The 13,740-nt window shown below is 38.1% G+C and overlaps 5 protein-coding genes across 7 annotated transcripts; 2 read left to right on the top strand and 3 right to left on the bottom strand.

The window, feature by feature from the left end:
- Nucleotides 1-36: 36 nt before the first annotated feature.
- On the bottom strand, nucleotides 37-1,617 carry LOC9313601. Its single transcript, XM_021025108.1, has one exon. It carries the CDS (start codon nucleotides 1,527-1,529, stop codon nucleotides 558-560), a length of 972 nt encoding a protein of 323 aa, XP_020880767.1. The 5' UTR covers nucleotides 1,530-1,617; the 3' UTR covers nucleotides 37-557.
- Nucleotides 1,618-1,698: 81 nt separating this feature from the next.
- Nucleotides 1,699-2,506, top strand: LOC9311889 (deoxyuridine 5'-triphosphate nucleotidohydrolase). The gene has a single exon (XM_002877486.2). The coding sequence runs from the start codon at nucleotides 1,714-1,716 to the stop codon at nucleotides 2,371-2,373; it is 660 nt and encodes a 219-aa protein (XP_002877532.2). The 5' UTR covers nucleotides 1,699-1,713; the 3' UTR covers nucleotides 2,374-2,506.
- A 55-nt stretch (nucleotides 2,507-2,561) lies between these two features.
- On the bottom strand, nucleotides 2,562-5,353 carry LOC9313600 (serine/threonine-protein kinase HT1). Of its 3 annotated transcripts, none has more exons than XM_021026806.1 (4): nucleotides 5,094-5,353; nucleotides 3,928-4,993; nucleotides 3,304-3,753; nucleotides 2,562-3,111 (listed from the first exon to the last, which is right to left on the bottom strand). In XM_021026806.1, the coding sequence occupies exons 2-4, from the start codon at nucleotides 4,705-4,707 to the stop codon at nucleotides 2,791-2,793; spliced, it is 1,551 nt and encodes a 516-aa protein (XP_020882465.1). In that variant the 5' UTR covers nucleotides 4,708-4,993; nucleotides 5,094-5,353; the 3' UTR covers nucleotides 2,562-2,790. The 3 variants fall into 3 exon arrangements, with proteins under 3 accessions (XP_020882465.1, XP_002875820.2, XP_020882466.1); XM_002875774.2 differs by having other exon boundaries at nucleotides 3,928-4,550; nucleotides 5,094-5,351; XM_021026807.1 differs by having other exon boundaries at nucleotides 3,928-4,539; nucleotides 5,094-5,351.
- Nucleotides 5,354-5,916: 563 nt separating this feature from the next.
- LOC9311888 lies at nucleotides 5,917-10,649 on the top strand. Its single transcript, XM_021024740.1, is given in 10 exon segments — nucleotides 5,917-8,054; nucleotides 8,057-8,461; nucleotides 8,551-8,738; nucleotides 8,808-8,879; nucleotides 8,952-9,104; nucleotides 9,201-9,364; nucleotides 9,458-9,605; nucleotides 9,965-10,087; nucleotides 10,180-10,267; nucleotides 10,345-10,649. Coding segments are annotated over 10 exon segments (3,495 nt in total). The 5' UTR covers nucleotides 5,917-6,097; the 3' UTR covers nucleotides 10,542-10,649.
- Nucleotides 10,618-12,678, bottom strand: LOC9313599 (cullin-like protein 5). The gene is made up of 5 exons (XM_002875773.2): nucleotides 12,265-12,678; nucleotides 12,060-12,172; nucleotides 11,647-11,981; nucleotides 11,200-11,509; nucleotides 10,618-11,114 (listed from the first exon to the last, which is right to left on the bottom strand). Exons 1-5 carry the CDS (start codon nucleotides 12,539-12,541, stop codon nucleotides 10,776-10,778), a joined length of 1,374 nt encoding a protein of 457 aa, XP_002875819.1. The 5' UTR covers nucleotides 12,542-12,678; the 3' UTR covers nucleotides 10,618-10,775.
- Nucleotides 12,679-13,740: the final 1,062 nt, after the last annotated feature.

Here is a 13,740-nt window from a genome sequence, read left to right as displayed (position 1 = left end):
ACGACTATTGCATTCTTAGTATGGTAGATAATAACATTTCCAAAATCAGATATTAAAAACCGGCCAGATACAAGTCGAACTGAGATTACAGAAATGGATTTCAGTTTAGACATTGACATACACTAGAAAATAAAAACTCCTCTTCCTCAGCTTTCCATTCAAGCGTTAAAGATTCACTATGAAACTCGAGCTGTGGTGAAGATAGCCATCAACTTAGGCACTAGCTTGTCGTGCTTCATCACGTACCTTTTCAAGAACTCCTGATCAGTACATACCAAGACAGATGAAATCGGAGGGTTTTCACTACCAATCAATCCTTTCGACATGAGAGCTTTGATTACGTTAGTCCTTGGCACTATCCTCTTCTCCAAGCTGTATCCAAGTACCGCAGGGATCAAAACTACATCTTCTAGTGGCCAATTCATTTTCTTCACCAAAACCTCAAACTTCTTCCTCACCGTCTCTGCAGTATATGCAGTGCACTGAGGATATCGCTTAACCATCATCTTGAACTCATCTCTACTGAAACCTAAGTCTAGAAACGTTTCAATAGAGTCCTATATCTTCTGCTCAGAAGCTCGTATGCATTGTGGACGAGTCTTCAACACCGAAATGACCTCTTCCTCCACCAAACCACACTTCTTCAGTGTTTCATACATCAGAATTATCTTCTTCTCCGAGAATTTCAAAAAGAAAGGCCACTTCTTGAAAATTGCCCATATATCCACTTCACTAAAGCCTAACCTTTTATAAACATTCACTTTCTCTTCTATCGTTTTCTCGCTCATTTTGTAAACTACATGCAAAGCTTCCACAAACGTTGATTTGGTCGGATCAAAACCCATATCAACAACTTTCTTGAGAGTTTCTTCAAATTTTTCTTTACCACAAACAGGTTGATAATTAGAGATGACCAATGGAAACAACAACTTCTGAGGCACTCCCAATTCTCTTAAAACCGAGATATTTCGGATTTTGTTCCCTTTCTTACCCTCTGGCCAAGAATGACCTAAACTTTTACCATCTTCCATAATGTCCTTAACGAAATCATAGTACAAGCTAATAGATTTCTCCCCTTTCTTTCCCAAGATTGTAGGAACATTCGAAACAATTTCTGTGACCTCAGAGCTTGAAGCTCCTCTAGACTTTAAAAACTGAAGCTTTGGACGAAGAGACTTCTCAGCATCAATTACAAGCAATCTTGGGTAAGCCCTAATGATCCTAGAGATCTGAGAATCTTTAAACCCATTACTTCTAAAAAGATTCAGAACAGAATCCGGATTTACCTTGTCTTCGAAACTTACTTTCTTTGAGATTGATTCTGCAAGTTTTTTAGTTAAACCCAATGATTCAACTAGATAAGTGACAGTGAAAGTTGTTCCCTTTGGACTCACATCTTTAGCTATTGCAGAAGAGAACGATTTGGTGGTAAAAGCAAATGCATTTTGCAAAATACTCAATGAAACTCTTAAATTACGCCATTTCTGCAATTCCACAGACCTTCTTCCATGGATTATTAAAGAAAACATGAGAAGAAGCAGAGAGCTCAAAGAACCAGTGATGATGAGAGTGTTCGATTATTCAAGAAAAATGAAACTAGGGTTTATGAGGAAGAAGAATTAACAATTGGGTCTAATGGGCCAAGAAATAGTTAAAAGCCCATTGACTTTATCAGGGTGGAGGGAAATTTTGGCGCCACTCACTCTCCCATTTATGGCGGAACTACGACGCTTCTTCATCATCACAACAACAACAAGTCGACCACAGTTGAAATTAGGGTTTCTCTGCAGCTCCTTAAACACACGCTTAAAGCCTCTTCGCTTCCCAATTTCAACAATGGCCTGTGTCGAGAAGAAGAACAACAACAACATTTCCGATGCCGTCAACGAACCATCACCTAAACTCCAAAAGCTCGATCAAAACGGAATCCATGGCGATTCATCATCATCACCATTCTTCAAAGTGAAGAAACTCTCCGAGAAAGCTGTTTTACCAACAAGAGGCTCATCACTCTCCGCTGGATACGATCTCTCAAGTGCAGTGGATTCAAAAGTTCCAGCGAGAGGTAAAGCTCTTATCCCAACGGATCTAAGTATCGCTGTTCCCGAAGGAACTTACGCGAGAATTGCGCCGAGATCGGGTTTGGCTTGGAAACATTCGATTGATGTTGGTGCAGGAGTGATTGATGCTGATTATAGAGGACCTGTTGGTGTGATTTTGTTTAATCATTCTGATGTTGATTTTGAGGTGAAATTCGGAGATCGAATCGCGCAATTGATTATCGAGAAGATTGTGACTCCTGTTGTTGTTGAGGTTGAAGATTTGGATGATACTGTTCGTGGTGATGGTGGTTTTGGTTCTACTGGTGTCTAAGTGATAATCATCTTCTTCGTTTAAGAATATGTTTTAGTTTTAATTTAGGGTTATTTCGTCGAACACTTTGTGGGCATTATTGTACTATCTCTTTGCTTCAATCTTAAAATATTTTGCTTTATCTAAAAAAAAAGAGTCTCAATCTAAATTAATTTCACCAAACAAAATTGATAATCCATGAAACAAACAAACTCTCACTGTTTTTTTTTTTTTTTCCCTACAAAATGAATCAATTTCAAGAAAAGAAAAAGAAACAAGAGATGACTTCACAAAAACCAAGCCAAAACGAAGAGGAGCTCTCTATAATGGAGAGAGCGATAAATCAAAAGCAAATAGAGACAGTTGATTATAACAAAAACATAACCACTGACTCTTTTTTTTTTTTTTTCTATTCACAAAAATGAGACTCTAGACGTCTCAAGCGAATTTAGGCTTAGGTAAGGCTGAGCCTATGGTGTTGCTGCTGCTGCCGCCACCGCTGTGGTGGTGGTGGTGGTTGTGGTGGTGGAATGAGCCGATTTTCTGAATCCATAATTTATGACCTTTCTTTAGTTCTGGACAGATCTGGCTAGGTAAAAGATTCAGTCTTCCTTCGTTTGTCAGAGACTTCTTAAAATGTTCCAACACTTTGACAATCTGCCAGAATTCTGGTCTCTTGTCTGTTTGCGATGACCAACATAGCTCCATCAGCTCTTTCATGGCCGCTGCACAATCCTTCGGTATAACGGGTCTAATGTTCTGGCCAATATCAAAACAAAACAATTCGAAATGGTTAAAAACAACTGAACAGTAATGTTCTAACTCAAGTCATCATATTTTTCTTTTGTTCTATAATCAAATCCTAAGTTAGGCATGATTCGTGTAAGCTTGGGGTCAGATCTATGCAAGATCACAATCATGAAATAAAGAGGAGATGCAGAATGAATTTACCTTGTTTATGACTGCGTAGGCAACTTGGGCAGCCAATTTCATCTCCTCATATGGAACTGCTCCAGCTACCATTTCCCATAAAAGAAGTCCAAAACTATAAACATCGCACTTCCGTCCATGTGGTATCCGTTTTAAAACTTCAGGTGCCATCCACCTATAGGTTCCTGCGTTATCCCCCAAAACATCACAGTACTCCTCCTCGCACGCTATGCCAAAGTCAGCAATCTTCAAGTGAAAGTCTTTGTCGATCAAAACATTTTCTGGCTTAACATCCCGATGAACTATCTCTCTTGAGTGAATATATTCCATTCCTCTGGCAATATCCAGCCCAAACTCGATTAGCTGTTGCATAGGAAGGGATTTCTGCTCGAGCTTGTGCAGATATGATCTTAAAGACCCTCGAGGTACATACTCCGTGATGATACAGTTTCCAGTATTCACTCCAACAAACTGTTTCAGTAAATCATCAATCAGAGGAAAAAAGTCAAACAAACCATACTCATAATTTTCAAAGAGAGTTGTAAGATGTATTGTTCAGTTTCCACCAATGAAAATAACCACACCAAAGGCATCATTCATATTCAATACAACCTAACCGACATAATATAACATAATAGAAATCACCTTAACGACATTTGGATGGCTTAGTCGAGATAAAAGAGTGGCTTCCTTGATAAACTCTTTTTCTAAACAAGCTTCCAAGAGTCTGTCGTCACTATCCTCAGGCGCTGTGATAATCTTCAGAGCAACAGCTTTGCCTTTGTATTCTCCATGATAAATCTGGCTATATTTCCCGTGCGCAAACCTATCCCCATAAGACAACTTAGACACATCAATGAGGTATTCTTCAAGCACTCCTGCAGAACATACTTTAGATCCTCTATAGTCAACAGACTTTGAAGACCTCTTATCCATCTTGCTCTTTTCCCTCTCTTGAGTTTTCACCATACTATGATCCCTAATAGGACCCGAGTGTGATAGGGACCGTAGAATAAACGATTTTTTCTCAGGAGAACCTTTGCGGGGCAACTTTGCCTTCATTCCCTTCTCTGGTTCCATTCTTCTAGGATGTGGAGTAGAAAACCTCTTAATATCAGATTTTGCTTCCTTAAAAGCATCAGAAAGAGCCATATGAGGCGACGGAGAGACAGACCTCTCCTTATTACTGACTGGATTTCTCTGTATCTCAGTACCAACAATACTACAACAACTCAAACCCACCGGCTGCTGCGTACTCTGAGAAATTCCTACAAGTGATTTCAGATCAGATGGTGAACTCAAAGTCATTCTTTTCAATCCAGAAGTCCTATCTGAGTTTGATTCTAAGCTCGGTGTAATCATACGATAACAAACAGTATGAGAGAAATTTGCCCTCCTAATCCAAGAAGTAACCTCTCCATCCATGTTACTAGAAAGCTCAAAACACTAAAACTTGGTAAAGAAGAAACTCTTATCAAGCAAAACCATGAAGACGAATAAGATGAGTATCAATCTCCAACAACAATCTCGTCTTCACAGATCCATTGAAGAAACACCATCTATCTTCTTCCTCAACCATTAAATCAAAAACTCTACAATCAAAATTTTAAATCTCTTTACGGATACAAATATTTCCCTTGCCTAGAGTGTTGAACACATCACCAAAAAATCGTCGGAAATTTTCTGAATTACACCACCAAACTATATGTTCCTAATAAAAATAAATCGAAACAAAGAACAACATGTATATTAAGAAACGAATTCGTTTGATTGATGAATCAGAGAAAAAGATATAGAAATCGAGAACGTACCTGAAACACGAATGTTTTTTCAAAAACAAAACTATGACGCGTGAAAGCTCGGAAAAACAGGAATCAGAATAATCCGGCGAATAGGTTTTGTGTAGAGAGAAATCAAACGGAGAAATTGATAGCTTCAATGGTAAGCAACAAGACGAGAGATTTCGAATTCGTGACTTTTTGATCTTGACGACGGCTTTAGAGAGAATTTTGTATTAAAAAAAGTTTCCAGAAATAAAAGGGAAGACAAATTCTCCAGAATTTTGGTCAAACAAGAAAAACACGGACGATGCGTAAAAACTAAAAACGACTCCAAACGGGGCCGTTTTAAACTTCTGTATACATCATAGATATATATATATATATTTATAAAATTATATATCGATACTAAAAAAAAAAGCATATCTAGTCCAGCGGTAAGATAGTTGCATTGCATTACAAGAGACTAATCTTGGTACAATACCCGGCCGTCGCATTCCATTCAAAAGACCTGAAATTTATTTTTTTGCCTACACGGATTGAATATGCCAGTTTTTGATTTATAGAGATCAACAAGAAAAGAATAGCACAATTGCACAAACTAATTAAAATTTCCAAACTATTGCTTTTTTTTGTGTGTTGAAACTTGAAAGTGACAACTGTTTCATTCTTTTGCTAGGAATGCAAAAAATAAGAAATAACCAAAAAATAAAAGAAAAACATGACGCAACCTTTTTTTTCTTCTGCATGAGGCCAGACCACGTGCCTCTTCCCATCTCTCACGTGTTTCCCTTCTAAAAAGAAAACTAATTTCTACTGACAAAATCCAAGTCGATGTTTGAGGTTGAGACTCCTAATAAACGTCGTCGTTTTATCAGTTCCAACGACTCGCTTTGCCTCCTCTTCTTCTCCTATCTCTCTCTCGGTCGACGAAATAGGATTCTTCGTTTCTACCTCGAATACGACGACCACGAGATTGACCAGGTGAGAAACCAACTCTATCGTCGTCACTGCTCCAAATTCGTTTTTACAAAACAATGGCACATGAACCCAGTAGCCCAAGTTCGAATCTTGTTCATAATCCGGCGAATCTTTCAGATTATGGGTTAAATTATGGCTCTGATTTGAGCAATAAGCGTGTCTCTGATGGAATCATTACTGGGTTTGGGAGTGAGCAGGTAAGTATTGATGCTATGAATACGAACAATCCAAATTTATCAAGTAGTGATATGGATGGTGAAGAAGGGGAAAAGGTGAAGTTTTTATGTAGCTACAATGGAAAGATAATGCCTAGACCAAGTGATGGCATGTTACGATACGTTGGTGGTCAAACAAGGATCATTAGTGTTAAAAGGAATGTGAGTTTTGATGAGTTTGAGCAAAAGATGATTCAGGTTTATGGTCAGCCTGTTGTTGTTATTAAGTATCAGCTTCCTGATGAGGATCTTGATGCTTTGGTTTCTGTTTCATCTAGTGAAGATATTGATAATATGATGGATGAGTTTGACAAGTTGGTTGAGAGATCTTCTGATGGGTCAGGGAAGTTAAGAGTTTTTTTGTTTGATGCTGCTTCGTCCGAGGTTGATGATTCTTTCGGAATATCGCGGTATGGAGTTGATATTGGGCAGAGATATGTAGAGGCGGTGAATGGTGTTGTTGGGAGTAAGGAAAGTGTGGCTAGTGGTAGTAGTTCTAATCCGAATTCTGATTTTAGTGGCGTGGATGTTGTTGATAGTTTGGCTGTAGGTCAGAGTGATTTTGTTGCAACTACATGGACCTCGAGTAATTTTTCACCTCACACTTATCATAGTAATGCACCAAGACTTGTTCCTCCTGAGCCACGCTCTTCTGCTTATGTTTTGCCAATGACTGTTCAAGCCGATCCGTTTCATTCTTCTCAGCTTGAGTCTGTTTCAGGGAAACAAATACTTGGTAAGATCCAGCAGCATCAACAGGTGCATGACTTGCAGCAATCAATGACTACGCCATCTGAGCATCATTCACCAACCTATGTTGAATCTCGCCAAGAAGCTTTAAAACAACCAGATGTTGTTCATTCACCTATCCAGCTTTTGCCAAGCAGTACTTCTTTGTTCTCCCAACAACCTTTTCAAGGTAGTACTGTAGGTGTCTCATCCCACCAGTTCCTTCCTGCTTCTCACATGTCAATGGCTCCTTTGAACGCTCAGGTTGGTGCTACACCAGTTTTGATTAACCCTATACTACAAACCCAAGAAAATCTGTTGGGGAACTATCCTGCTGAAAGAAATGTCGGGATTCAAAAGGTAGCCCCACTTCCTACAGAGCCGAGATACACTGCATATCAAGGTATGATTGCTCCTGGTCTACCAATTGGTGGTGGTGGCGGGTCTCAGGTTCCACCATCTAACTATGTTGTTCTCCCCGATGGTGGTTTGCATCAACAAGTAATTATGCCTGAAAGTTTTCAAAGGGTAGATGATTGTCATATGTGTCAGACATCTTTTCCTCATATGCATTCTGATCCCATTATACGGGAGAGGAATGATGGCTCTACAATGTCGGTACCATATGTGAGATCAGCTTTCCATGCTTCTCATCCAGATGATATCATGAGAGTCCAACAGACGGATAAGTTTACGGGTCAACAAAGCTTCCTCAATCATTCAAATCATCAAGAAAGAGATACTTTACATAACGCCAATGTTGTGACTGCTCAGCTCGAGACTACTGAACCTTTCCTCAATGAGATCGTGAGAGATGTTCCGATAAAAGTTCAAGTATCTAGACAGCAGCAACATCCCGTAGACCCTTCAGTAGCATATGCTCAATACCGAGAACTAAGTGGATTGGTGGATGATGTTAACATACATGCTCCCGGAATATATAGCAATTGTCAGAATTTCATCTCACCAGTTGACAAAATTGGAACAGAAGATATTATGGGTACAAGTTCTCACCAAATGGCAAGGAAGAATATGTTGTCACAAGGCAAAGTCGTCCCATCTCCACTAAGTCAAACATAGATCACACTGACTCAACGGAGACACTAACAAGAGTAGTTCTTCCAGGCCATGAATCTCAGCCTAAGGCATCATTGCAGCCAACACAGTCGCCCTTATTAGGAAATCCTGGTTTGTATCTACAATCATTGGTTGGAGGTCAGCAGTGCGATTCAGTGGAAGCGCAGTCCAGCAACCCCGCTTATGACGTTGTTGACTCTACCTTTGATGCTGCTAACTTACCCTCATCTTTATCATCAAATCCTGATGCTGCTAATTTACCATCATCCTTGTCATCTAGTGTTGGTGGTGCAGACCATAAAGATTCATCAAAATCACTTTTTAACAACCAGGACCCGTGGAATTTGCAAACTAACTCAAAGGAGGATGTCAAACCTGATCTACTTAGTTCTTCGAAAGGTGAGAATGACTTTCATGTTATACATGAATTTCTTAGATCGTTATCCTTGAGGATTATCTGTTGATTGGTCTTTTGTTCTCTCTGAAAGGCTCAGCGGAGGAGCACATCAAACAAGAACTTCGGAATGTTGCTGAAGGAGTCGCTGCTTCTGTTTTACAGTCAAGCACATCTTCATATCTTGAACCTACAATCAGCGTGGATGAGTATCCTTCTAATTCGAAAGGAGAAGTTTCACGTAATGATGAAATGAAACAGCAGTCTACTACACAGTTCAAGGTCCTTTGCATGATCTTCATTATTTTTTTCATGATCTTCAGTTATGAAATTTTTATTATTGTTTCTCAGAATATCAGGAACCAACTTCTAGAAAGACTGAATTTCGGATATTCTGGTTCTGATTCTCTGGATCAGTTGCAGGTTTGACACCTTGTATTTAATTCACTTTTGATCATTAACTAATGAGTATAATCATATATTATATTTTGACAGATTATAAAGGACAGCGACCTTGAACAATTGCGAGAACTAGGATCTGGCACATTTGGCACAGTTTATCATGGGAAATGGCGAGGCACTGATGTTGCAATCAAAAGGATCAATGATCGATGTTTTGCTGGCAAACCATCTGAGCAAGAACGAATGGTTTGTCTCAGCAAAGCTGATGATGCATAACCTAAAAAATTATTTAGACATGTTGAATAGTTCATAATGACGTATATCTTATCCGCAAATTATCAGATTGATGACTTTTGGAATGAGGCACAAAACCTAGCTGGCTTGCATCATCCTAACGTCGTTGCTTTTTATGGGGTTGTGCTGGATTCACCTGGAGGTTCTGTGGCAACGGTTACAGAGTATATGGTCAATGGTTCTTTACGAAATGCGTTGCAGAAGAATGTGAGGTATCAAATTTTGTATACATTCCTCAGAGCTATGTTGACACTTAATATTCATGCTTAGAAGAATGCCATTAATTGTTATGGTTTTCTTTTCAGGAAATTTGATAGGCGCAAGCGTCTGTTGATCGCGATGGACATAGCTTTTGGGATGGAGTATTTGCATGGAAAGAAGATAGTACACTTTGATCTTAAAAGTGACAACCTACTCGTTAATCTCAGAGATCCTCATCGCCCAATTTGCAAGGTCAATTTACTCGAGTTTGATTTTCTGTCTGTTTTTCTTTTGTATTAGTTTTGTTTGCTTTTATCTGTTTGCATCCATCTCTAACATGGGATTCATGATCATAAGGGACAACGGTAGGAATCAAGTCATGGTATTTAGGATTGTAAGCATTTTGCAATAAATTTCTAGATTGTTTTGTAAAAAATTTGGACATACATAAGGTTTAGCATTAGTTTTCAATAGAGTACACATTCTTTGGTGTTAGAGGAGGTATTTGCACAATATGAAATTGTTTGCCACATACGGCTGTACTCGCTACTAAGAATGCAAATTTTTACCTTTTATTTAAAGTTCTTAATAGACATTTGTGATCATTTCAGGTTGGGGATTTGGGTCTCTCAAAGGTGAAATGTCAGACATTAATATCGGGTGGTGTTCGGGGAACACTTCCATGGATGGCACCCGAGCTTCTAAATGGAATCAGTAGCCTTGTTTCTGAGAAGGTTTCTAAACTAGGCTACTCTTCTCAGCTTGGTTATTTGTCTCTATTATGTTATTTTCCCCTCTATCGGATGCCTTAATCTGGATACTACAGGTCGATGTGTTTTCATTTGGAATTGTCCTCTGGGAACTTTTCACCGGTGAAGAACCTTACGCCGACTTGCACTACGGGGCGATCATAGGTGAAACCCTTTGATCCATAATTCTTGTGTGCCGGATTGTATGCTTTGTTTCTATTCTAACCAAAAATTGAAATCAGGTGGTATCGTTAGTAATACGCTACGGCCGCCAATTCCCAACTTCTGTGACATGGACTGGAAATTGCTGATGGAGAGATGTTGGTCTGCAGAACCATCAGAGAGGCCAAGCTTCACTGAGATCGTGAACGAACTACGGACCATGGCTACAAAGCTTCCTTCCAAAGAGCAAGGATCAACACAAGGAGCACAATCTTAAGACTAGCTGTTTCATATGAATTGAACCATGTTCAAATATATAACCATACAAGACGTTACATGAAAATAGGTAATGGTAGTCTATAAACATCCACTACATCTTTGCATATTTTTGCTGTGCCAACATATAAAACACATCTCCTTAGAATCTCCGAATTCTTTTTTTTTTAGATAGCAACCACAACTTCCATGACGAGTACATAATTAAGTCTTTTATAACAATCATAAGAAAAGGTCAGACATAATGTAAACGCCCTAGCAGATCGAATCGAATCCGTTTAATCTGCAGAGACTCGGTTTCTGATTCCTCCCGAGGCAAACCAAGATCCTTAAAACATTGTTTGGCTGTCTTCTCCAACAAAGCATCTTCTGAGAAACAAGTGTGGCAAATCTTGTCAATAGATTTCTTCAACTCCGCCAATGATGAGTCTTCCTTTAACATCTTCTGCCCGGTTTGCAAAATATAGGAGTTCAAAGCATCGTTCAACTGCCCCAGTAAGTCCATCTTAGAGAACAAACGATACATCCTACTAAGGTCATCATGGCTTCTCTCATCCATAAACTTCACAAAACCCTGCAATCACAAGTGCTTAGAAAACATATTGTTCACAAAAATCAAAGAGATCAAAGGGAAAAGAGAGCTAGCTGCTTATGAGGACCTTTTCAAGAATGACAGAAACATGATCCCTCAGAAGTATTCTCTCAACAGCTTCCATCAACGATTTCTTGAACCCTGAAAAAAAGTAGAAGTGTCTGCAATTTTCCTTCTCCTTACGCAACATTTGCTCGACATGCTTCAAATACTGGGGAATGTCGGACTGCTCCTTGAACTGCAGTGATTCTGCTGAGTAAAACTCAACAGCACAGTCCATAAAAGGCTTCTCGAAGAAGCGAGACTTGTAGAACCATGGCCCATGCAACAAAACCCAAAGATTCTTTAGCTGAGTCGTGTCAACAGCCTTGCCTAATCTGGTGGTAACAATGGAAAGGCAAAAGAGTGATCTCAGTAAATCCAAATCTATCAACACGTAATAACAATGATTGTATACAAAACATTCTAATATCACATTTACCAATCTATCCACCCTAATGTAACAGAAATTTACCTTTGATCTCTTATGAGGTCTAAGTTGATGGAAAGAAGCTTGTCACGAACTTTAGAGGCTAAGCAGAGATGCTTGGGGAAAAGCTCAATACCCAAGTCCGACAATGATTTTAGACCAACTGTATGACCTTCATACGCAATGCTACAGAGATCCTGCAACTTGCGGCGAAACTCTAGGCAACAATTCTCTATGCGTGGCAGGAAAACAGAGGGATCATCATCGCAATGCGATTCTAAAGACTGTATAGCTGCAGAGATGTATATCTCACACTCCTCCAAGATCAGCTTGTAAAGGGTTTCTCCTGATGACTTTGACCACCATGCTTTACGAACAGCCTGGATGATGCAAGAACAGTCAAGAAAAAACATTTAGAAAGAAAGAAGAAATAAGCAAAAGTAGATACGACAACATACGTTGAAAATCTCAGAGCAGTGAAAATCTTGTGCCTCATCGAGGAAGATGGTTCTTATAGCTGGTTTTAGCTTTGTCCAAGCATCATCCAAATAGATTTTAGGGTCTGGTTTAGCTATATGATGTCAAAAACATGAAAACAAAATTATGATAGTCAATTAGTCATAGCTACGAATACAGAATACAAAATATGAAAGAGAGGCATACGTATATCAGGGATGATGGGCTTGAAAACCCGCAAACCAGGAGTACTCTTCATGGAGATATTCGCAGGAAGAGAAAGGCTCCGATCTTCATCGTTCTTCTGCTTACTGGAGGATAAATCGCCGTCAATCTTTAAGCTACTCATGTGGGGTGGATTAGCGAGTGCCGATTCGAACCCAAGATAACCGCCAGGATCTCCAGCGTCCTGATACTTCCCCTTCTTCTTCGAGGAGGACGAATCGCCGTCAGTCATTAGGTGTTTCTTAGGCGGTAGACTCATGGCAACCGATTCCAAACCAAGAGAAATTCTCTGAAACCAAAGCGTACAAACGAAACCCTAAGAGAAAGAGGAATTTCACCCAATTGCGCAACACGGCCGTTTCGAAGTTAAAATTCCCTAAAGTATTGATCAGAAAAGGGAAAATTCTCAGAAAAACAAAACCTAGTAACTTTTATTTGGATATAATACCCAATATTTTTGGATTAGAATAAAAAATACTTTATCTAATTATTTGTGATCATAAAATACCTCATATATAAATTATTAGTGGAATCGAAAAATATTGGCTTCTACGTAAATAAAATAAAATTATTGGCTGAGATTTTTGTTTCATTAAATGGTAATTTATTTGGTAAAATTCTAAAAAAAAAAATCCAACCTAATTTTAATTTATGTTGTGAACTGTGTCCTCTCATTAATAGAATAAGGGATATATATACAATGATAATAGCAGGATACATCTACTATACATTTTTGCAACACTTTTTGGGGTTCCTAATCGGGTCAAATTTTGTTTAATTTTGACCCGGAAATCTTCAATCGGATCTTTTCTTATTTTTGACAAAATTAAAAAACGAAAATTAATCAATAAAATCTAAAAAATATATATTTTCTCAACTAATTACTATACCTAAACCCTTTATTTATGGCATATTCTCTACAATTTTTATAGATATAGAAATCAAATATAATTATTTAATGCTAATATAACAAATTTGAACTAATTTCCTAAAACCTCTCTACCTAATTAAAACATAAATATATGATTCTCATTTCACTTTTATATGATCTTATATTTATATTATTTTGAACTATTATAAACTATATATACTTAATAAAAAAATTTGATTTTTTTCTGCATATGCTATGATTCAATTTTTTTTAAACAGACATATATTACTCAATCGATGAAGAAAAAAGTATGTGTACAATCTATATTAACATTTTTGAAAAACAAATTTGCGCGTTTAATCAGGTCGTATTTTTTTTTTTTACTCTGACCCGGAATTGAGCCATTCAGATATTTTCTTAATTTCTACAATTATCTAAAACGGGACAATATACCACGGTGAAATCTTAAAATTAACAAATCGAAATACAATTATTTAGTATTTTAATATACATTTTTAAAATATTTTTACGGGTTGGTCTAAAAACACACACTAATTTGAAAAAAAAATATATATATATATATATAT

The sequence above is a fragment of the Arabidopsis lyrata genome, assembly GCF_000004255.2.
Source record: "Arabidopsis lyrata subsp. lyrata unplaced genomic scaffold ARALYscaffold_5, whole genome shotgun sequence".
Classification (NCBI taxonomy): Eukaryota; Viridiplantae; Streptophyta; class Magnoliopsida; order Brassicales; family Brassicaceae; genus Arabidopsis; species Arabidopsis lyrata.
The sequence above is the reverse complement of the archived record's forward strand: the minus strand, read 5'-3'. Positions and strand labels throughout refer to the sequence as shown.